The following is a 23,662-nucleotide window of genomic DNA, read 5'->3' as shown; positions in this document are numbered from 1 at the left end:
GACTGGCAAAAATATTGGGAAAATTTTAAAATTAGGCAAGTATGCTGGTCATCAAGGACGTGACCTCCAAGGACAACGGAAGTAAACTAGACATCGCGAACCCGACAAAAAATACAGTCCTGTTAAACCTTGTAGGTATGTTAATTACTTAATACATTTTGTTTCCAAACAGTGAGCTGATTTTTTAATGGAAAGATATTTCCGTTATTACTAAGTTTGGGTACCTATTTCTATAAATGTTTAGGCAGCTATTTATATAATATATACCTAATGATTCTCCTCCATTTTCCGCCCTTCTAGTAACTGCCGCCTCCAAGCGACGCTCAATCTGCCTATCCCCACGGGACGTCACTGCTAGGATTCATCATGCGACTAGCTAATCCATTCGGTGACATCCCCAGGCAAAGTGCCGCCCTTAGGCAGACTTAGAATGCCACCTCCATTCATTTTTAATCTAAAATTATATGCGAATTTTGTTGGGTGCCTACATAGAGATATTAAATAAAGGTGCCTATCTACCGACCTGTTTTATTAGTCATCATCAACTGAAAATTAGAGCATTTACACGAAACAACGGTGTTTTTAAGAACGTAGAGGTCTGATGCGCTGACAGGTTTGGAGCCCTCTATATTGTAGATTGTAGAAGGAAGATGTAAGTAACTGAAGAGCATCACTAAAAACACAGGTTTCGGATCCAACCATCTGAGATTCAAACCTAAATGAAGTATATATTACAAGTAAGTGGCATCTATCGGGCAATAGCAAAAACACTTTCATGACATCTGATATCCATAGAGCAAAAGTTTATCAAAATTTATTGTTTTCACGGATGTTGTGCCTAGACTGCTTGTAAAATTTAAAACCATAGAGATCACTTTTTGTCTCTTTTTGGCTTTATTAAGCGGCTATGCTCTGTCTCGTGTTATGACAAAATATGCGCATTTTACGAACAAACTTGTTTTCCATAGTAAATTGATGGCGGCCCGACGTCCGTGTTGTTTTGATTGCGAGGAAACACCGCCAGCGCGTTTTGTAAACTCGCGACTGAGCTAAACGTCCCAGGAGTGATGCGCCGATAATCCTTAAACTGTCACGAACGGCCTCCAAGTGGAGTTAATACGCAAACTGCGAGCGATGGCGGGTCCCTCCGAGACGGAGCCCAACGGGTGGGCCGATTTTTCCGAGCGTCACGCGAAAGCCGCGTCGCAGGATTTCGCCAAGTCGTGCATGGAATACATAGCCGCGGGCATGACGGAGGGCACCAGGGATGCGATATCCTACAAGGACTTCATGCGGAAGTTCGTCGAGTGCTTCTCCTGTCATTTCGAAAAGGACTTCTTCAAGCTCAAAGCGCAGAGCAAAATATCAAACGGAACGCATCCAGGACATGAAGAAAGTGACTATTCCGAGGATACCGACTCGCCTAAAACGCAGCATAAACATTTCTTTAGAAGATTATCATTCAAAGGCCTGCGCCGCGGCAAAGGGCTCTTTCACAAACAGCATTCGGACGAAGTCGAACTGTCAGGTCACACGGGACGTCAGACGAAAACGAAGCTTGCCAAAATAGTTGTAGAGTGTCGTAAAGAAGGATTAGTGAATTATTTAACGCCGGAGAGCTTGGAGCAGCCCGGCGGGCCTCACAAATGGGAGAAATGTAGACTTGCCCTCGTCAAGACTGTCGGCGGTTATATGCTTGAATTTTACTCGCCGCCCAAAGCTGCCAAACCCAGGAGCGGAGTTTTCTGTTTCCTTATCACGGAAGCCAGGGAGACGACGGCCCTGGAAATGCCCGACCACGAGAACACTTTCGTCCTCAAGGTAAACAAAATAACCATATAAAATAATACAAAACGAACTAGGGTTCACTGTGAGATATTGTATCGGATATAGATGTAGGCCGTATCAATGGCGAAGGGAGGATGTAGGCTGTTGAAATCCGACATAAATAATGCACACTAAACTTTATCAGTCATACTTATGTTTTCATTGAACTAGGAACACCATAGAGGTATTAAATATAAAGAGGGGGAAGGAATCGACTTTCTCATACAACTGAATGAAGCAGGCCAACAATAGCCGACAACTTACGAGAAATAGCGACAAGATAAAAAAATGCAGGGCATCACGGAGGATTTACTTTGGGCATTATAACGTAATCATATGATATAATGTTAATGTGGAAATCTTGCCGCAAATTGATTACCAGCCTGCCTCACCATACTTTTTCCCCATACTTGCCTGCTTCACCATACTTTTATATAACCTGCCGCCCTAGAGGAACACAAACGGCAAATAATGGTGTTGGTTAGTTTTTAAAATTCAGTTAAACTCTGCTTAACCAAAACCATAATCGATAAGAAATATTGGTACAAGTCGGTTATAGGGAAGCCAGGCGGGAACCGCGCTAATTGTCATAGCTGATTTTGGCAAAATTCAAGAATGAAAACCTAACCTAACCTAAACTAACCCAACCTAACTAATAATCCAGTATATTGGCTATTTTCAAAATGTGATTGCCGCTGGATTTCCTATAACCGACTTGTACCAAATATTCTTATAATTATGGCTTAGTTAGGCAGGGTGCAGTTAGGCACCCACGGTGGCCGTGCGGCTTAAGCGTTGGACTATCATGCCGTGGGTCCCAGGCTCGAATCCTGGGTCTGGCAAGTACACATATTGTTTTTCAATTTGTGTGTGAGTCAGGGTATGGACCTAATGGGTTGAGCAAGTGGCTGACATCCATTTCTCGTAAAAAACAAAATCTGTTAATACAAACCTCTACTCTGTGGAGGCCCATAGGATCCTATTAGGATCGGACATAGTCAAAAAAAAAAAAAATTATCTTGAATCTCAACAGCCTACTCTACCCTTTGCTACTGGACCGTATAGTATTGTGATCAAATTCATGTCTAAACAAATACGTAATAAAAACCACCGCAGGCACACGCAAACGTCGGTTTATAGGTCCTGATCCCCCAGAAACAGAAAAAATTCTAATTATTTAGGTAAACAGCATATTAGTAGTTATTCTTCGTCAAGACTTCACGACTGTGGATCATGACCCGGATGATTTGACTGTCGAACAGCCTTTTCAACGCGTTGGTCCCACCCCTCTTGGCATTGTACAACACGCAAGGTCTTTGATTTCTTGAAGACTCATGGCACACATAAATTGATGCAACTATCTGGGGGACCCAATGTTTGGTTTAATATTCCAATGCGGCATGTCTAAATGACAAAACTGCGCGGATGACTCTTACGATCCGGTGCTTTTTACTGGTGCTCCGCCGTCTTTATTTGTCAGTCGCCATTTTGGAATTCAGCTATCTTATTGTCATCGAATTATAGTACGCGGTCCAAGACATTATAGTATTTCGGCAAAAATTATAGGACGTGTTGAAAATGTAAGTTTTTTGTTTGTCACATAAACATAACGGAGAATTCGAGAAATTTCGATGCCCTGCTTATTTAAACACCTCTTACGACTGAAAAATGCTAACGCCGGCCGCCGTCATTAACTGTCACGTTAGTTTTTTAGAGTATACAACGCAAGACTACGTCATCACTGATGTCCATAGACTAATATCGTACACTGAGATCTTATATTATTTATATTATATAGATTATACTTACTACGTCCCCCAATTCACGTTATTACGATTTGCTGTGATTGAAGTACGAACATTTTACGGAAATACTTACTCTAGAAAGATGATGTTGGCGAGACGAGACAGTCAGCACTTTTACATGTAAACAGTTATTATTGTGATAGTTTAAAATACACACAATTGGTGCAAGTAAATCGATGTACTTGTACATGCGCTATATAATACGTAGGTGAACACACTTAGTTATACCTGCTGGGTTTTTATAGCTAGGCTCGGAGAGTGGAGTATCGGGGTATGAAGAAAGTACCTAGAAAAGTGCAGTATTCAGGGTAAATAGGGAAGTCAGTGGCACCTATTAGATTTTTTTAACCCACCCCCCCCCATCCCACCGGCATAAAAATTAATAAAAAATATTATGGATAATTTTTCAAAATGGACCACCCCAAACCATTTTTCTGTGTACGCGCCTGATCACAGGGGTTCTTAAGCCACGAGATGTGGCGTCGTCCGTCTACGTTTATCGTTGCTTACTTAGATAATCAGTTCGGGAATGCTGTACCTTTCTCTCTCAGGTATTGTAGTTTTTTGGATTTGATACAAAGCAGAACAATTCGGCTCTTCTGCCATTCGTTCTAGGACGTCAACATTATGTGTCACCCGTCATTCCCAAGGAATTTTGAGGATGTGTCCGCAGAGCCACATCTCGAAAGCCTCAACTCGTATATTATTGAAGCTGAATTACTCATTATGTGAGGTTAAATGTCAAATGTCATTATGTTTATTATCAATTTGTGCGCCGATTAAAATAAATCAACACTCGTCCTGCGTTATTTATGAGCTGAATACAATAAATTATTGAATAATATTGTATTTTATCGTGCGTCATATTCTTGTGACTATACAATGTATCGATTTGCATTTTTTTTTATGTTGCCACTTGTCTGATTCTTCCATCTTTGTCCATGACGGATCATCAGTTACAACGGGCCTGTGCAAACTTTTTAGTTGAAGGGCCACATTAGGAATATAAAATGAAGTTGGGCCGCAAATTTAGACTATTTTTAGACATACATTATTTATTATCATGAAAGAGGAATTTCAATAAAAAAATAAATGATTCTCTAATAGCCAACAATTTAATGAGAAGGATGAAACTGTTTTACATGTTTCAACATTTTTTTAATATATGGTGTTAATTTTGTAGTTAAGATTCTTAAAACTGCTTGTAAATGTTCATCGGTGATGCTTGATCGTAAAGAGTTTTTATAATTATTTTTATATAATACAGTAAGTACTCTCTCAGTAATCCGCCACCCCAAAAACCACACAAGTGTCCAATTGGTGAAAGCAGCGGATTATATTACAGTGCATACATACAAAATATGGTAAAAATGAAGACAGGTATTTCGTAAAAGTAGTTTTTTTTTTTGAGAAATTTGTACTAACAAATTACTGTTTTATTTATAATCAAAATCAAGTATTTATTAAATTATACATATTTATAAACTAAGTTTATTAAATAAATATTGAACAGTAAATCACTAAACACAACCATTTGTTCAGTGAGGCAGATATTCTTGAACAGCTTAGGATTCCTGGCTTTCCCTATGACCAAAAGCTTCATTTTGTGTGTTGCGGTTGCATTGGAGCACGGAATAATAATTGTTTTGCGGTCCTTGGGCACTTTCCTCCCTGGTACATTACTTTCTTCGCGATGAATGTACGTTTTTGAATGTAAGGAGAAGTTTACAAAATAAACCCATCTCATCTGCATTGTATACTTGTACGAGGCAAACTACTGAATTTGACAATCGAATACCGGCGAATTATAGAGCTTGATTTTGTGCTCTCAACTAGTAAAAATAACGGCGGATTATACTGCCCTTCCAAGGAAGAAGGCAGTAACTCGCAAAATTTGTGAAATTGGTTATGAATGCCATCCATTAGGTAATTTTGAAAGCTATATATTCTGTTCACTTTAAAATCAGAATTATCACTAAAATACCGTTAAAACCCTTAGTGAAAAAATGGACATCTGCTAAAATAATTCAAATTTCTTAGCAAAAAGCCAGTAATTGCATCTATTTATTGCAGTTACTGCTTGTTTATCATTACTTTATTTGTATTTTAACATCCTACTAATAAAAATTATCACCGTTTTTTATTAATTCACAGTACTAAAGTTGGAAAAAACCACATTATGTCATTTATCTCGAAAGTGTGTGAGAGTCAGTTACTGCCTTCTTCCTTAGAAGGGCAGTATAGTAGTTGTCGGATAATCGAGCTGTGGATTACTGAGAGTGTACTTTAACAAAATACAAAATATAGTAAGCTGAAAACTTCAATTGGGCCTTGGGTTGGGCATGCCTGAATTAGTCCATTATATCCTATCCTGGCTCTACCATAGTTATAAATTCTCTTGTATTATTGGCTCATGATTTAAATTGCGAGTTTTATACTCGCCAAGATTCCGAATTTGAGTGGTGGGTATAATTTAAATATTTTCTCGTAATAACATGAAGCGTTCACCGAATTACAGGCGGACAACAACATGGAGTATGTGATTGAGGCGCACGACACAGACGACATGCGGTCGTGGCTGGCCACCATCAAGTACTGCATGCGCAGCGCCCCTACCTCCCAGCCTCCGCCCGGGGCGCTCACCTCGGGAGCCGCGGTGGCGGTGGACCCTGCCGCCTCCGCTTCCTCCACCCCGGCCGGGGACCCCGCAACCCCAGCGCCGGAGCTGCCCCCCCGAAGAGACTGCGCCTCGAGTAATAGTAATTTCGACCTGTGCAATGAGACCATGCCCGAGGAACCTGGGGAAGCGGGTACGCTCTATTTTTCTTTATATATTTATTTATTTAAGAAAACAATACATTGTGGACATAACAAATCTAAATTCAAGACATACACATCGACTAGTGTAAAAGAGTATGAAAATCGCAGTTGTTGAAAAAACCTTTTATAGAGATGGAACCTAAATATCGTGGGTATTCTGCGAATAAGCATTAAGTCAAAAATACTAGTTTTGAGATAATCGAGTTTGAAAGTTTGGACGGTCTTAACTTTTTTTATATATATAAAAGGCAAATTCCTTTCTGCGATATTGCTTTGAGTATGACTTAGTGCAGTTTCGCATGCAGAATTTTGTGAATATAGATAGCCTGAGAATGAGAGAAGCAAATGCACTAAGTCCATTTAGTGCTTTTTCGCTGAATAGATGTATGTCTTTTTGACTTATAACATAAATTATCTTCGCCAGTTTTATAGATATGACTGTGTGTGTTTTTGTAGACTATAGAGCGTACTCTTAATAAGATTACCTCATCATTAAGTCAAAACAGCAAAATTTTGACTTGGTGCTTTTTCGCAGAATACCCACGATATATGAAATTGAACTGGAAAACATAACCTATAGCCTACTGATTAAGTTAGTTCAAAACAGTGGCGAAGGTTGGAGGTAGGCCGTGGAGATCTGACATAAATCGTGCCCACTAAACTGTACCAGTCACATTTATTTGTTTTTATTGAACCAAGAATACAAATTGCAGGTGGCGTTGGTTAATTTTTAAATTTCAATTAAACCCTGCATAAATTAAGCCATAATAAATAATAGATAATAAATTTTCATCTATCAAATCATAGATAATTTTAGATGTTTTATAGATAGAAGAATATTTTATATCTATTATGGTTTGGTTGGGCAGGGTTTAATTGAATTTAAAAAAAAAAAAATAGTACCATCTGCAATTTGTGTTCTTAGTTCAATGAAAACAAATACTATGACTGACAAAGTTCAGTGTGCACTATTTATGTCGAATCTTCACAGTCACGTGGAGTCAATGTGTTCCAACTAAGATGCAGAAATGGACCGATTCGGCATCGTAGCGATAGAGGAAAAAGTATATTATTTATTTTAAACAGCCTGTGGTAACCCTGGTAATTGCTACCATTTGAATACCACAGGTCTATCAACAAGACAAATTGGTCGAAGACGGGATAATCGCTGTACAAATCTTGTCATTTAGTGGTATCCAAACGTTACTAAATGTTAGAAAATTGGACCTAGATGTATCAGGATATCAGTTTATTCGGATAATCTACCACATTGACTTAAATAATCTTCCAAATATTAAAATGATGTGTGTGGGTTGTTTCAGGAGATACGGAGGTAGATTTAGCGGTGCAGCTTAGGAATTGGCCGTGGTTCCATGGCACGCTGGCCAGATCGGAGGCGGCTCACAGCGTCCTGCTGGGCGGGTCGGCCGGACACGGAGTCTACCTCGTCAGGCAGAGCGAAACCAGGAGAGGAGAATTTGTACTCACTTTCAATTTTCAAGTGAGTTCATTTTTTTTAAATTTGAATACCAAAAATGCAGTCACGTATGGGATTTAGCATAGTGTAATAATATTATGTCTACATGATGATTTCATATGCAAATTACAAAAAAAGGAAGTTCATGTTACGTATATTATAATTCATTTTAGCTGTAACAAAAATTAGATTTGTTTACTGCTCTTATTAAAGATCAGGGTTTTGCAAACCTGGTGCCATGCTGGTACCCTTGAGGTTACTATATAATGGACGACAGAGAGCTAGGAGTCGGGATCCCCTTACAAGGGTGTTGAGTTGTAAATCATAATAAATATGCTATTTTTCATACATGAATCGTATCTCGCCGATTATATTTATTTATACAGGGCTAGAGTCGTTTACAACAAAACAAAAACAATAACTCAAGATATCATACTGTTGTACATATTAAACTTAATTGCAGAAGGTTGGGGGCTAGGAGTATGGCTGAATATCTCCCTCGTCTCCGAAGCTATTTGTTATGGGCCTCAGCCGACTGCTTTCAGATAGCTAGCTAAGGGACCAAGGGTGTTCTATATTAGTTAATGAATGAATTGTTTTGTTTCCAGGGCCGCGCCAAACACCTCCGGATGACCCTGAACGACTCGGGGCAGTGCCGGGTGCAGCACCTGTGGTTCCCCAACATCTACGACATGCTGGAGCACTTCCGCCAGAACCCCATCCCCCTGGAGAGCGGAGGGACCGCCGACGTGACCCTAACCGAGTTTGTCATCAGCAATCCGCAGCACAGACAAGTGAGGGCCACATAGCATTCCTTCTAGCAAATACTGGACGGAGCAATTCTTGACACTTGTTGCTTTTTCCATTCTCATTAGACTGTTTTTATATTAATGAACACATTTTGACGGCGTATGCGTTTATAAGATCCAGTGATAAAAAAATTAGTTAACAGCCAAAAATATAAATCCATGTTACAGAGTTTTAAATGATGTGCCATTATTTATAATTATGAGAGAAGCAAGTGGACTGTATGGAATGGGGATAATTGCGATCAACATAGAAAGGGGTGGATAACTTGCGCAAAATCATATTTATGTCACGTGTATTAGAGGTCATACCTCGTCTTAGTTTTTTTTTTAAACATTTAGCAGGTGTTGCCTTGTCATCGTTCACTTTGACACTGGTCCCCACGATAGGGTGGGGAAGATGGATAGGACAGTAATAAATTGTGTTCAGTGTCCACCAGAGATGTAGGAGAAAAATCCTCTCTTCTAGACAAAGCCTAAATATATGAACGTGAAACTGATAATGAGGACTAATGTGTAAATTAGCTGCAAGTTTAGTTATTTCACACTGTGTTCTTGTTTTTAGTATAATTCTCAGGATTTATTATCTGCCAAAAATCACAAGCGTTTCAGGACAATTTTAGATTCTTTCAAACGGTCAATTCCATAAATTATTAAACATGCAAGTATTGCCAAGATAAACCCTTCGCTTTCATTTGTTACGAATGGATGTTTTAGTTTTATTTATTACTACACACATTACCGTTTTGAACATGGTTAGGAGAGGCAGAAAAAAAATGAACCCAACTACAGTGAACTACTTATGCTTTTTACTACAAACATTGAGTTGTGAAGTTAGAACATATATGACTCAAGTGTTGTCTGAAGTCTGCTGCGTTTAATCGGGAAAGTTCCGAGGAAAACCGACGAGTGTCTTGGATTGCCGATACGGTATTTGACTGTGAGGTTGTCGTCTGTTATATATTATGTTTCGTTTATTATTTATATTGTATAGAAACTCATCTCTCTCGATGTTGCTTATTGATTTTTCATGTTGAAACGTTTTACACAAGCTTCCGTGTGCAGCATTACCCCTGGATGTGATCGTACAAAGTATAGACAATGCTGTTGTCTTCTCTCTAATAGAATTTTTTTTTTATCAAACCTAAATGTATAAAAACGGAGCCGAAAGAGAGGACTCGTGTGTCAGCATCTATCAAAACGGCAAGCTAGATTCACTAAAACAATTGATTCCATGAATTGTTATTATTGTTGCCGAAGTCGTGAGTTTTAACTGGCACAATAATAATGTTAATACAAAAGTGATTCATTGAGAGACGAATCGTCAAACGGCTTATAACAAATATGTATGATGAAACGCGTATATCATTCACATTGAAAACTGAAATCAAAGACGGCTATAAATAAGCAGGCATGTTTCAATACCAATTAGCGAACTGACAAATCAAATCTATCACATGTAAAATTATGGTGACAGTTCTCATGATAGAGGTAATCATTATTGTCAATGAGAATTAAGCACTTATTTACAAGCTTGAATAGCCAAAAAGAGTAGTTTTTGGAAACTTTATTACGGGCTGTGTTTTCTGTGGATTCTTTGTCCGAGGTAATGCTGCACTGATATTATTTAAATTATTTTGCCAATTCGTATGTTTGCCATTATAATTATTGTTATCATGTATGTATGTATGTTTGTTTCGGCTATGTTGTTTATTGTACCTATAGACAATAATTCTAATCATTGTTGTCTTTAAATATTGTGTTCTTTTTTTTAATTTAAACCTCCATACATAGTAATTTATAATTTTACATTATAAATGTTGCCATTTACAGCTCACAAATTTTCCTCTATATTTTATTATGCTGCTATTGAATAAATATTTTAGATTTAAATAAAATTAACAATTGACAGAATTCGGATTGGTCTATTCTGGTGTTTTGTTAATTTCATAATTTATACAATATGTATGTATTATTATGTTATGCGAACAATTCTAATATAATCTAGGTGTACTCATATGCTTCAGGATATTTAAATGGCTAACAATTGATCCTTAAATAAAATGCTGGTTGGGGTAGGCCTGGACTCTCGCTGAGTTATAGAATCACTGGTAAATCGCCATACTACAAGGCCTTTACTGTGAATCTAAATACATATGTATTATGCAGACTACATACTTACTGGAATTTGAACCCATAAACTGTCAGCATAAAGTACTTTTGATATTACTTAGTAATAGGGAGAGGCGGTCTGATATAATTTGATTTTTTATGAGAACAGACCATGTCTGCTTCTGCCCCTGCCCCTTAGTAGGAGCACACGTACACAAACACGGTGCCTTCAAGAATCCATGTTGCTCGTCAGTCTTCTTGCATCTTCAATATGACATCACAATACTGAAAGTTTCTGTGATAACATTATACTGAAATCAATCAGTGAATTTGTTTTTTAACGATTTAAAAAATGTAGCATAATTTGGACAGGGGGCTTAAAGAAATACTGAAATTTGTGTGATGTCATTTATTCATGACCTCCAACTTCTGCTTTACAGTTAAAGTCAGTTCATTTCTCAAAGCATCCATACTATTCAGTGAGACTATTAAATTACCGTCTTCCATACCTCCTAAGTAGAACCCATGGATCTACACAGAGTGAAGTGAAGATTATATTGACAGACTTTTTTTTATGAGGAATGGTAGTAAGCCATTTACCACACCCTTATTGGGTCCTTGTACTGTGTCAAACAGAAATTGAAAAAAAAACATGCATTTTTACAGGCCGCGGGATCGAACCCATGACTCACGGCTTCAGAGGCCATGGGTTATAAATGTAGTTTGCAATCCATTTTATAAAACAGACAGCCAATCGCTATGAAGTTTTTATTCAATTATTTTGGCTCCTTCGTCTGGTGCCACAACGACGATATTTTAGAGATCTCACTGAGTCATTATCGAATTCAGAGTTGCGTTAATAAGATTTTTTGCTTGATAATTGTGCGAAACTTTTAATATAGGTAATATAGTCACAAATCGAACAAAAGTTTACTCACCTTTTTGTCTGTATAAATTTAATCATGATGGGAAACAAATATTCTCCGTCCTAGACGATCCAGTGCAGTTCCAATTATTTTGACTAAGCATTTTCAAATGTCCCGTGGTGCATTGTAGTCAGCCTTGCACGTAGCTCCTATGAAAAAAATTGAGAACCAAATAAACTTTCAATATTTATTTTAATGTATTAGTTAGAAATTTACGGGTACACCAATTCATTATTTGATAGCATATTCTGATCTTTCCATTTGTCCTATGTTGTCGGGATATTCACCATTCAAAATGTCTTTCATAGTTTGATTGCATGTTAGAAAATATAATAACTGACGTACTGAGAATTACATGTGTACAAGTGATATATCTTTTTGTAGTAGTTTTCACAAAAATGTTATTATTTTCATGGTAACATATTATGTAATTCAATTTTTTTGGCTTGACTTGTCATCCTTCAAACATTACAAACATTGAACATACATAGTTTGAAAACATCTCATGCATATACCCACTAGAAAAAATCTCTTTGTGGGATATATATCGTCACCTCAATACTACAATTAGATAACTCTGATTTGGTCATTGTTGGGAAAATGAAATTTAAACTTTACTTGATTAAGACCCGTTTCACATGGGACACCTGTGTGGTGCCACCAGCGTGGCGAGATTCCGCATTTACACATAACTGAATTGGCGCGTTCAGACGGGGACACACGAGTGTCACGCTCATTTATATGTAAGTGTGGAATCTCGCCACGCCGGTAGCTTGCAACAGGTGTCCCGTGTGAAACGGGTCTAACATAATTCTAGGCTATAATAATTATTGTTTAAAATATAAATGGAAAATTGTGCTTGTCTAATTGAGAACAATTAAATAATGTTCTATTATATGAAAAAATACTGTAGGTATATTATTTTATTTATTTAATGCATTCATGGTTTTAAAATTATCTAATATTTTCAAACAGAAGATTAATACAGTTCCCATTAACTTCTGACTTACCTAGTTTTATCATTTTGTAGAGAAGGAAATGTAGAATCATATTCAATAGCTATCTCAAAAACAGTGAAAATTAAGTTATCTACTTGTAGTATTGAGGTGACGATATGCATGAGATATTTTCAAATTAAATAATCAATATAGAATGTTACATTCTCAAATCTTGTGTCTTATTTGTTGAATGAAAGAATTAGTTTATTAAAAATTAAAACATTTGTCAACTAAATACAACCTCATTTACAGAATATTGAAAATTGTTATGTAGAATTTACAATCGTATCTTTTACAAGGAAGAGGATTCACTCAAATCAGTGCATTTGTATTTGTTCAATTCTCAGCGTCTCAATTATTTTATATAAATTGAACTAACACAAATTTGTGTCTTGCAATAATAAGCCGCAGCTACCCCTCCCACCCTCACTTTTATTTCTAAATGCAACCGCTTATTTAGATATTTTGAATGGTTGACGCATCCCGCATGACAAATTAATAATAATAATCACGGATTATTAAACAAAGCATATTTTAAGTTATTCATTGGATAAATTAACAATTGTGAGTCAGAAAAAAAAATTATGGGTTGGAGACATAATGGTTACATAAATCAAGTATCGATGAATGAGGTTTAATTTTTATATCATCACAATTTTGTTATGTACAGAATGTCAAAAAAAAACATGCTAAATTGACAACTGAACACACATTAAATCTATTTATCAAATTGGATGTCATCCGCGCACGTGGATCCCTTGTTTCGTCAGCCCCTCTATAGTTTTTTTGTATGCTGATGTTAAAAATGTACACAATATTTTTTAGTGTAACGTCATAAAAATGTACAAACAATCACAATAACTATATTATGATTTTGTTTAATCTTAATGTATACATAATTCGACCGTGTTTAGGAAAAAGGACGTAACCCTCACTGAACAAATTTTACAGGAGAGGCAAAAAATGTTTTTTGAGATGTTTTAGTTTAATATTTTTTTTAAAATAGGCACAGACATTGGGTGCATGATGATTGATGATTTAGTGTAATATATTTTCGATCTAATAATAATAAAAGAAGTTATTACAGAAATATCATTAAAATTGAGGATAAATGCTTTTTTCCATAAATTAAAAATTAATTAATCTCAATTAAAACCTGGATTTAGACAATAATTCGGCATTTGCGGTTTACTTCCTTTTTATAGAACGTGTATTTAGTTGTATACAATTTTAATATCTAAAAAATCGAGGGTTACGCCCTTTTTCCTAAACACAGTTGAATATATATAATGTACCTTCTTAATATGCAAGCTATTTTATTATATTATGTTTATGGGAGAATTTTTATTTTTACTGTAATTCTCCCGGCGAGAGTTAATTGGTACACTGTAGCCATAATTCTATATACGTACTGGTTGGTGACGGACTGCCTGCTGGAAGAAAGTAAACGAACGGTAACCGAAAACTATAGTGCACAATTGGACCCTCACATTTACTTACAATGTATACAGGACCGCAGTGGCGAAGGGTGGAGGTAGGCTGTTAAGTTTTTTCATGTTCGCAGCCGTTTGGAATTAAAACACCCCTCTCCCTTTCATATACAATACAGGACCGCAGTGGCGAAGGGTGGAGGTAGGCTGTTAAGTTTTTTCATGTTCGCAGCCGTTTGGAATTAAAACACCCCTCTCCCTTTCATATACATCATATACAGTACTGCAATCTGACGTGTCAGCGAGAATGTGGAAGTCATACAGTACACACCACAGTACCGAATCGGATATTTGCCCCTCCTTGAATGTGTGAAAATATTTTTTTATAATACTCAAAATATACTCTATATATAGTTTTATTTATACATTACAAAGTTTTTTAGAATCTGAAGTGTGTTCAATATTAAAAATCTATTACGCGGTATAGGTTATTAAAGATGCGTTTTACACGCAGCCATTTTAAAAGGTCACAAAATACTACAGTAAAACCTCGTTAATAAGAACACGGATAATTCAAAATTTTCGCAAAAAAAATCCCTTGAACATTATTTTCATATAAAACCATACCTTTAATTCCAATTTCGTAATTCGAAATGATCACAGAGTCCTGGCATACAAAAATATTCAATAAATCGTAATAAAGTACACTATTTCATGAGCCAGTCATTAAAAATTGTGACAGATTTTTCTTAAAACGTAAATTACTTATTTTAGGTAATATAAATAATTCCGACATTATATGACCCATTAACACACACAGAATCGGAAATTTCGTAGGCCCATCTATGATCGTAAACGAAATTAATGAATATCAAAAAAAAATTTTTCCTCCATACATTTCATATTTCGTAATTTGGATTTTTTTTTGATTTTCGGTCCCATGGAATTCGTATTAATGAAGTTTTACTGTATTGAAGTGTTGCGACTGCGACATTCATAACTATCCTAGACAATATACATACCTATGTACTACACTACTGCCGTATGAATGACGTTTCGCGCTCGAGTTGATGTCTCGTGTGCGACCGGTGACTATTGTTTTTGTACCGGTAATGTTGCGTTGTTACGAGTATAGCCTCTCTCGAAATGCTGCCTTTAGGTACCATAATATGCAGTATGGCATATAATTATTAGACTGGTTTTCTCAAGTTAGTACACATTAATATAAGCCACATTTTGTATGTTTAGTTTATTAGAACCATAAAGACTCAACCGCATTATGCATTAACGAAAGAAAAAAATAACTATGAATCCCAACTGTTAGTAAAATCTTTTAACTTAAACTAAAGAGTTCTCTGCATAGTAAATAAGTGGGTTTAAGCTTTACGTAGCCGATTTTAAAGTGCGTAACGCATGTGAAGTGACTCTCCTAGTGGCAAAATTGTTACAGAAATGCCCAGTGACATAATATATACGGTTTATAAACAGAAATCAAGTAAATATAGTATTAAATGTCGTTGACTCATTTCAGACAAATCAAAATTGTATCGGGTAACGATTCATGCTAACACCAACCAATTGGAATGATTAATTGGCATAATATGTAAACCACAATATGTTTTGTGAATAAAGAATACAATGAGCACGTTGCCATTGCAATAATAAATTTAAATAATTCTAAAGACACTATTCAAATAAACCATTAAATGATTTAAATATTTATAACAACTTATTAATTTATATTGTACATTTTCCATTCTTCTATGTCAATTTAAAAATAGTTATTAAAAAATACGGAAAATTAGAAATTAAACGGAGCCATATTTATTGTTTTCCTGAATTGTATACTATGCATAGGGTTCATAATCAGTTAGTTTTACATAACGTCTACATCAATGCAAGTGACCCTTAAATAATAATAAAAATGGTAGATGTCAGAGCCTCTTAATTTGTGTTAAATGTCTTGTTTTGTGGTACAATGGCCTTTAATACTAAATGAAATTAGTAATATTTAAAGTTCTCTTTTATATGCGAAACGTTTTATAGGATTCTTATATATATATTATATTCAATCCGTAAATACATTTTTTTGTTACGTCATGTCTATTCTCAAAAATTTATGCAAGTTTGGAGATTTTCCAGAATACATTATACAAACAGATAATAGAGAACTCATTTAGCGAATAGGATTGCCGTCTGAATATTCATTAATTAAAAATAATGTATATATTCGTAATTTATACAATTTTGTACATAATAATTATCATTATTATTAATTAAACCGTTTAGAATTTGTTTTAAATAACTAATTATTTATTTCAATTAGTGAATAAATACTAAGCTGACGTTTATTGCAATATAATTTTAGTGTGTGCGCGTGCGTGTGTGTATGCATTCACCGTTTTCTATGTTATATAAGAAAAGAATTATGAATTATAATAAAAAAAAAATTATACTTTATCCTCTTGAAGAGGTGCCACAGTTTTAACTATATTACGGAATGGTTTTAATTTAAAATAGTATACCCTGTTTACATGTGCATTGATTTACTGCTGACAGGAAGTATCATCGTGCAAATTGCAAGATTGCATGCATGGATTAAAAAAGTTCAGAAGCTTCTGAATTTTCACGCGACAATTGGACTGTGCGTTGTCTGCGCCTGCACAGTAGAACAATAGTGACCTGCCAGTAAAAAAACCAATTATACTGCGTAGAGACTCATTTTAAGGTTAACTGATTTTCACGACCTATCAAATAGTACCATAAAATGACAACATCGCGTCTAGCTTACTCTTGCATGAGATTGGCAAGACAGTCAGCACTTTTATGTGTAAACAGTTATTATCGCAATAGTTTAAAATACACACTATTGGTGCAAGTAAATCCATGCACGTGTACAGGCGCTATTATGCTATATACCCAAGGAGAATATTGAATTTAGAAATAAAATACTGTTGTTTCCATAAGTAAAATATTGTACTTTTATTAAAATATTTTGAATGCAAATAATGAGTTGTTAAAACAGATGTATTTTGTTTTATTATTAAAATAAACTTGATAATCACCTTCTAATGTAGATTTTTTTCAACCAGTGCAGATAATGTAAAACTGAATTCTGTATGCTAGATGTAAACTACGGTAAGTCAAAATTTGATGAAATTGAGTTGTTACTGTGTTGAAATATCATTTTTTCTGCTTTATAATAATTAGCAGTAACTGATAATGCCGTCTTTAATAACAAAGAAACAAGTTAAAATGTCTAGGCATTAAAAATAGCTAATGACATACTTGAAAACTAGAAGGAAGAATATAGAACAGAAAATATAATGTAGTAAATAAATGTAGGTACCAGATGTAAAAATCCCGTGTAGAATTGACAATACGGACTTATCGTGGTTTATTTCTTGCATAGTAATTATGGTAATTACAGTAATTAAGAATGATGTAAAGTTCTCAGTTTGTTTCACAATATCACAAATTGAGTTTTACATTTCTAACTTTACTTCCGTTACAAAGAAACTTCTACAGTAAACATATTTTTTTATGTGCCTATACATATTTTACATTGTAAAAAAAAATATAGCATGCTTATGGTTTTTTATGGACCTTTTTATGTAGTTGTTAACCATTTATTCAGCCTGTTGAGTTCTTGCTCTGAATCAAAAACATATTGGGAAAACTAAATGTGAAATAATCCAGCCGTAGGGCTTAAACCCCACTCATTGATTTAGTAGCGGGCATTCTATCTACTATTCGAATGCGGATACGCAAAGAAAAAATAGAACATTTATTATGAACCCAGTAAAAGTGATCAATTGTGTATAATATTATCAATTAAAATTGTATATTGTTGGCATTCAAACAAAAGTCACTTTCCTGCAGAAATTATAGTTTTGAGTTAGATATGCCGTTCGCTAATTGCATTTAGTCACCGAGTGACATTTTGGTCGAACCTTAATCTCAAAGTACTTTTTTAGTGTTGTCAATGGCGGTGCATAAATGAAAGAATTCACAAATTGCCAAAATTTGATACATTTAGAAATCGTCTCTGTTCTGGCAGAACACACTAACTGGAGAATACTAGTTTTGAGTAATTTGACTTTGAAGCTTTTAAAATGTTTGAAGTTTGAGTAATCATAAAAAGGTTGACTTTAAAATAAAGACTGTTTATTTATTATGAAGGTTTCCAGACGGTAAAGTTTGAAATAGGGATCATTTGGTATAACTAACTCAATATGTAATTTTTTCGAATTAGTGTCTTCTGCCAGAACAGTGACGAAATTGTGTCATTAAAAAAGTCATTATTTGATATTAACATCATGGTTTGGTTAGGCAGGGTTTAATTGATTTTAAAAAACTAACCTCATCTGTAAATTGTAATCTTAGTTCAATAAAAACAAATACGTATGACTAACAAAGTGTAATGTGCCCTATTTATGGTGGATCTTAAGAGCCGACCTCCACCCTTCGCCTCTGGAGTGAAGTCACTGCATTGAGTTTTAGCCGATTCTGAATATCGTACTTGAAAATATTCTGTGACCTACTCAATTTTGATTTGCGACTCTTAGTTAGAGCTAGACTCGTAGAGTAGAACCTCTGCTCTAAACTATGTTTGTGCCGATAGTGACTTATGCCTGAATCAAGATACATTATTTCATGTTTTATAGCTTTAAATCAAATCAATACCGAATTTGTTAATCATTTTTTACGAATGTATAAAAAAAATTGACCATTCCAAATTATAAGTTGAGTGGGCAGCTAATGTCTCTTTGTAATTAATTGTTTTGTTCGTTTTATGTTCCTGGAAATTATCTTAAATCATAGTTATTTTTTATTGTATACATATTATAATTGTAATGGATTACAGTCGTAAGGATAAATTTAAGTTTGATTTTATCGTATGTACTATTTTTGTTTTAAGGTATTTTTAAGTTTTTTTTTTTGTAAAAGTTCCGAAGTTGAGTTATAAATTATTTATAGCAGTCCAAAGTATTTTTTTTTTATTTCTCTCATTCTCCTTTTCATAATTCGACTCTGAAAAGAAAAAAGGGCATAATCCACACGAATTAAATTTTACAGGAGGCATAACAATGTTTTTGTTACATATGGTCAAAGTTAAAATACAAAATAGTCAACCTTGGAAGTGCATGATAATTAATAATTTGGTTTTTATATCTCTTATCTGATATTAATTATTGAGTTAATTAAAAAAAATCTACAAATATGTTGGTTAAGTCTTTCCCACGTTAGTCACTTCCTTCTTCTTTTTTTTTTTAATTGTTAGCTAAGTTTAGATAATAAATCTGCATTTGCAGCTTACATCCTTAGGTCACAATGTGTTTTTAGTCGTGTACAACGTTATTATGCAATAAAACCTATTTTGAAAAAACTGAGGGTTACGCCCCCCTTTTTCTTTTCTACAGTCGATATTTAGTTTTGAAAACGAATAATGCGACTGCATTTTGGAAATTTACAAACCAAGCAACACGTCAGTCGTATCAGATCACCGATGTGTTGGACATTGTGACAATAATCATGGTTGCGTAGTCGAGAGAGTTTCAAATGAATATTAAGTACCAATGAAACTTTCAAATAAAATAAAAACAAATAACAGGTAAAAATATTGATTCATCTCGCTTTGGGATAGTTTTGAATTGAGGGGGTAGTGTATGAAACCGGTAGAAAATGAAGATAAAATGTTAGAGTTTTAACCCTGAAGGGTAAGAATTATAAAATTGAGACATTCATAATGTAACACGAGGAATTAAATATGTAACAGTATTAGCAATAAGCTGAAAACAGAATAGTCGGAAAATTAAATATAAAAATCATCAAAATGACAAAAATTGGCCCGAGAGTACGCAGCAGTGGCAAAGGCTTGTGGTAGGTAACGAACTGAAGTCCAAGAACAGCCATATTTACAGGACTTGAATTTGAATTGTTCTTTGTTTACTGAACAAAAAATATTATGTTTTACCTCACAGGCATTAAAATGGATACAAAAAAGTAATGCCTAACCGTGATTCGAATTCAGAGTTTTCCGTGAATATGTCAGGCTTTTATACCTATAGCCTCAGGTTTCGGCAATGTATTCATGCGTTTTTTACAATACGTATGTTATTCTTTGTATGTGTTGTACATGTGAAATGTACCAAATTAGTGTTATGTATTATTGGAATTGCTATGTGCCATCTGGTTGACCAAGTCGACAATCAATTCATAACGCATACCTACAGACAGATGTCGTTGGCAAATATTTTTTTTCTTTCTATATCTTCAGCGAGTTATTTCACTCTGAGGCCGCAAATACAAATTTTGCGAGTTATCTCGTCCGACTTTAAACACAAATTACAAGCCACTGTCGATTGTTTTGCATAATCTAAAAAAATAAACACACAGTGACATCTGTTTGAATAATTATGAAATACTAAGCCACACATTATCGGTATTACAGCGATTGTAGTAAGAGCTTCTCTACATTCAACGTGTATCATTAAAAATCTGCGGCCTCAGATACTGTCATAGTAATATCAATATGCAGTAAAACACATTAATATGCAGTAAATTTTTTTTATTTATTTAGAAGGTAGGTTTTAAATAATCGCCTAGTATGGAGTCTTCGCCATTGGTACGCGGCGTTAGTGAGATTCTACTTGCAGTCTTTTGTATTATAATAATATCTATGGAGATAACTGTCTTTGCATCTGATAGAGATTGTTTTAATTATATTATGTTTAATGTTGTATGTTTTTTTTCTCTGTTTTTTTGTTGCTGTTTCTTTTTATAATCCGCATTGCTATGTACTGCCTGATCCTTGCCCGCTACCCTAACATTAGGATGGATGATAGTGTTGTCCTGCTTGCTCTTACTGCAGACGCCACGACAAAGCGATAGCAAAGAGGGAGACGGACACAGTAATAGTCCGAACCGCTTATTCCAGTAATGCTGTATGTAGTGAGTCTTGTTTCTTTATTTTTAATACCTCTTATAATTTCATTTCCACTTTATTAATTTAAATATTCTTATGTCACTGTGTTCAAATATTTTTATGAAGTATTATTTTGTCATTAACAATTTTAAATGACTTAGGGCCTTATGCATAGATAGTCATACTTATGCGTTATATAGCTAATAACATAATATTATAATGCATAACCAGTGACATTTATCAAATAAATTGTATTAATCTAGTAAACATACAAATGGATGTTGGCTACTTGCTCAATCTATTAGGTCTCTACTTTGGGTCGAACAACATATGAATTATCTAGACCCGGGACCGGGACCAACAACATGTGTAACCGCTCAGCCATTGTGGGTGTTAATTAAAATAACCTATAAAAATCAACAATCCAATTTATTTCAATGCATGACATCGCAATGAATTCCAGCACATCTATTCTATACACAAGACTGCTATCAAGGGTAGTTTATCATATTTATGTATTGAGGTATTATAATTGTTACAATAAGTTTAAACTGTCAAAACTGTCTATCTCGCTCTAAAAGTTAACACCAAGAGAGGTGCTGTTAAAACATAGCACTTTTTGTAACAATTATAAGCCTCAATACATAAATATGATAAACTACCCTCGATGGCCGATAGCAGTCTTGTGTGTAGGATTGATGCGCAGATGCAAGTGTCCATTATATTTATAGACATGTCTGCAGTGCCCAAGACCGAGGTTACACATCGTTACCTTACTTTGAAAAGGTTCCTACTGACATTTTGGCCTAAAATTACTTTTTGGTATGAAAAGGTTCTATTAGCCATATTCTATCATATACGTTCATTTCAGAGTCATTTATTGTCAAATACGGGAATTAGCAGTATGCCGGAGTTCTATCTACGTGTCTTTTTATATTGAAAATATGATAAAAATTTCAAATACTCAGCTCAAAACATGGTCAAGTCCAATTAGAACCTTTTTAAAGTAAGGTAACGGCATGACGAATGTAGAGTGTATAGTTGTTTTGTGTTTACGTCCATTCAAATAATGTCTTAGTAGAGAAAAACAACGTTCGTACGATAAAAAAGGTGAATGAACACGTTGACATAATATGCTCCAAATTAATTTGTAAGATTTTTAACAAAAAATTTCAATATCCCCAATTTAAGCTTATTTTGTCAGTCCTATCAAAAGTGTAAAATTGGGGTTTCACTGTAAATTAGAATGTCTTTTACTCATCACCGATTATCTACATCAGTGGTCGGCAAACCGCGGCTCTTTGGCCCCTTGAGTGCGGCTCTTCCACAAATGCCCTCTGCCCTATTTGACATGCTTACAAAAATGAAGCAAAGTAAAACGGAAGACGAAAACCATGAATTTAAAGTTGAATGGACCGAGACTTTCGCGTTTATTCAAAACTTAAATGGCCTACCGATCAGTATTATAATTTGTTGGGAAAAATTGGCGCATTCAAATTTAGAGAGACACTTTACAACTAAACACGCGTCATTTCGCACTAAATATCTTGTCGGTGATGTAAGGATGAAAGCAGTTGAGAAACGTTAGAAGAGTCAAGAAAAATCAAGTTCTGTATTTAATTACTGAAGACAATATTCCAACAATGTTATTATTGCAAGTCTTGTGGTTAGTAAAGAGATTTCGATGAGAGGAAATCAAGAGTAAATTGAGGAGTCGTTTTATTGATGAGAACCTGGAATTGTGCTTAAAATTAAAAACAACAACATGCAAACCTGGCTTCCCAAACTATACAAGGAGATGACTATTCTATAGAAGACCACTATTCACATTGAGTGTTTGTCAGTCATTGTCATTATTTAATTTTATGGATACCATACTTACAATTTAATTTTTATCAATAAATAAGATCATTATTACGTATGATATCAAGTTAATAAACATTGTACCTACATATTATATAATTTAAGATTAAGAAATTTGGCTCTCAAAAGAAATCTCAATCGATGTACTGTTGATATTTGGCTCTGTTGACAAATGAGTTTGCCGACCACTGATCTACATGAACACGAAAGACTAGCAGGAATAAAAATGTAACTTATTATATTATTCAAACTATATAAACCAGTTTAACATTTTTTGTACGCATACGTCAACGGACCTAGTTTAGTCATACTTGAAATACACGTGATATTGTACAAATGCTAGGTACACTTTATCCACGCTGTGTGTATTATTTTAAATAAACTACTGATAAAGTGATCACTATGTTTATTAACTATTAATTTATATAGTTGAGGCGTCTAATTACAAAAAGCGACAAGTCCACAATTCAATATTTTCGGGAAACAACGTTTTTATGTTTCAAGCTTCAATTATTTGTTTTAACGTGAGATTATTTTTTTCGTTGTATTCTATGTCGAAATTAGAACCATATGGCAATTTGTTTCAGCCGATAAACTCTTAAATGTAATAAATATAGGCAAAATAAAATCGGACGTAGCGCTATTTGTAATTCACTTTTTAATTTACTCC

General features: G+C 34.7%; 1 protein-coding gene across 2 annotated transcripts in view; it reads left to right on the top strand.

The window, feature by feature from the left end:
- The first annotated feature begins 996 nt into the window (after positions 1-996).
- Lnk (SH2B adapter-like protein Lnk) overlaps positions 997-23,662 on the top strand; it is a 60,303-nt gene continuing 37,637 nt past the window's right edge. For both annotated transcript variants that reach the window (XM_085950553.1, XM_085950557.1), the window contains exons 1-4: positions 997-1,821; positions 6,151-6,442; positions 7,775-7,953; positions 8,538-8,723. In XM_085950553.1, coding sequence (XP_085806679.1) covers positions 1,135-1,821; positions 6,151-6,442; positions 7,775-7,953; positions 8,538-8,723 — 1,344 coding nt within the window. In that variant the 5' untranslated portion in view covers positions 997-1,134. The remainder of the gene's footprint in view (positions 1,822-6,150; positions 6,443-7,774; positions 7,954-8,537; positions 8,724-23,662) is intronic.

This window comes from Rhyacophila brunnea, unplaced genomic scaffold (genome assembly GCF_057557595.1).
Source record: "Rhyacophila brunnea isolate RB1 unplaced genomic scaffold, BYU_Rbru_1.0 scaffold_23, whole genome shotgun sequence".
Classification (NCBI taxonomy): Eukaryota; Metazoa; Arthropoda; class Insecta; order Trichoptera; family Rhyacophilidae; genus Rhyacophila; species Rhyacophila brunnea.
Note: the sequence above shows the minus strand (reverse complement) of the source record. Positions and strands in the feature narration are given on the sequence as shown.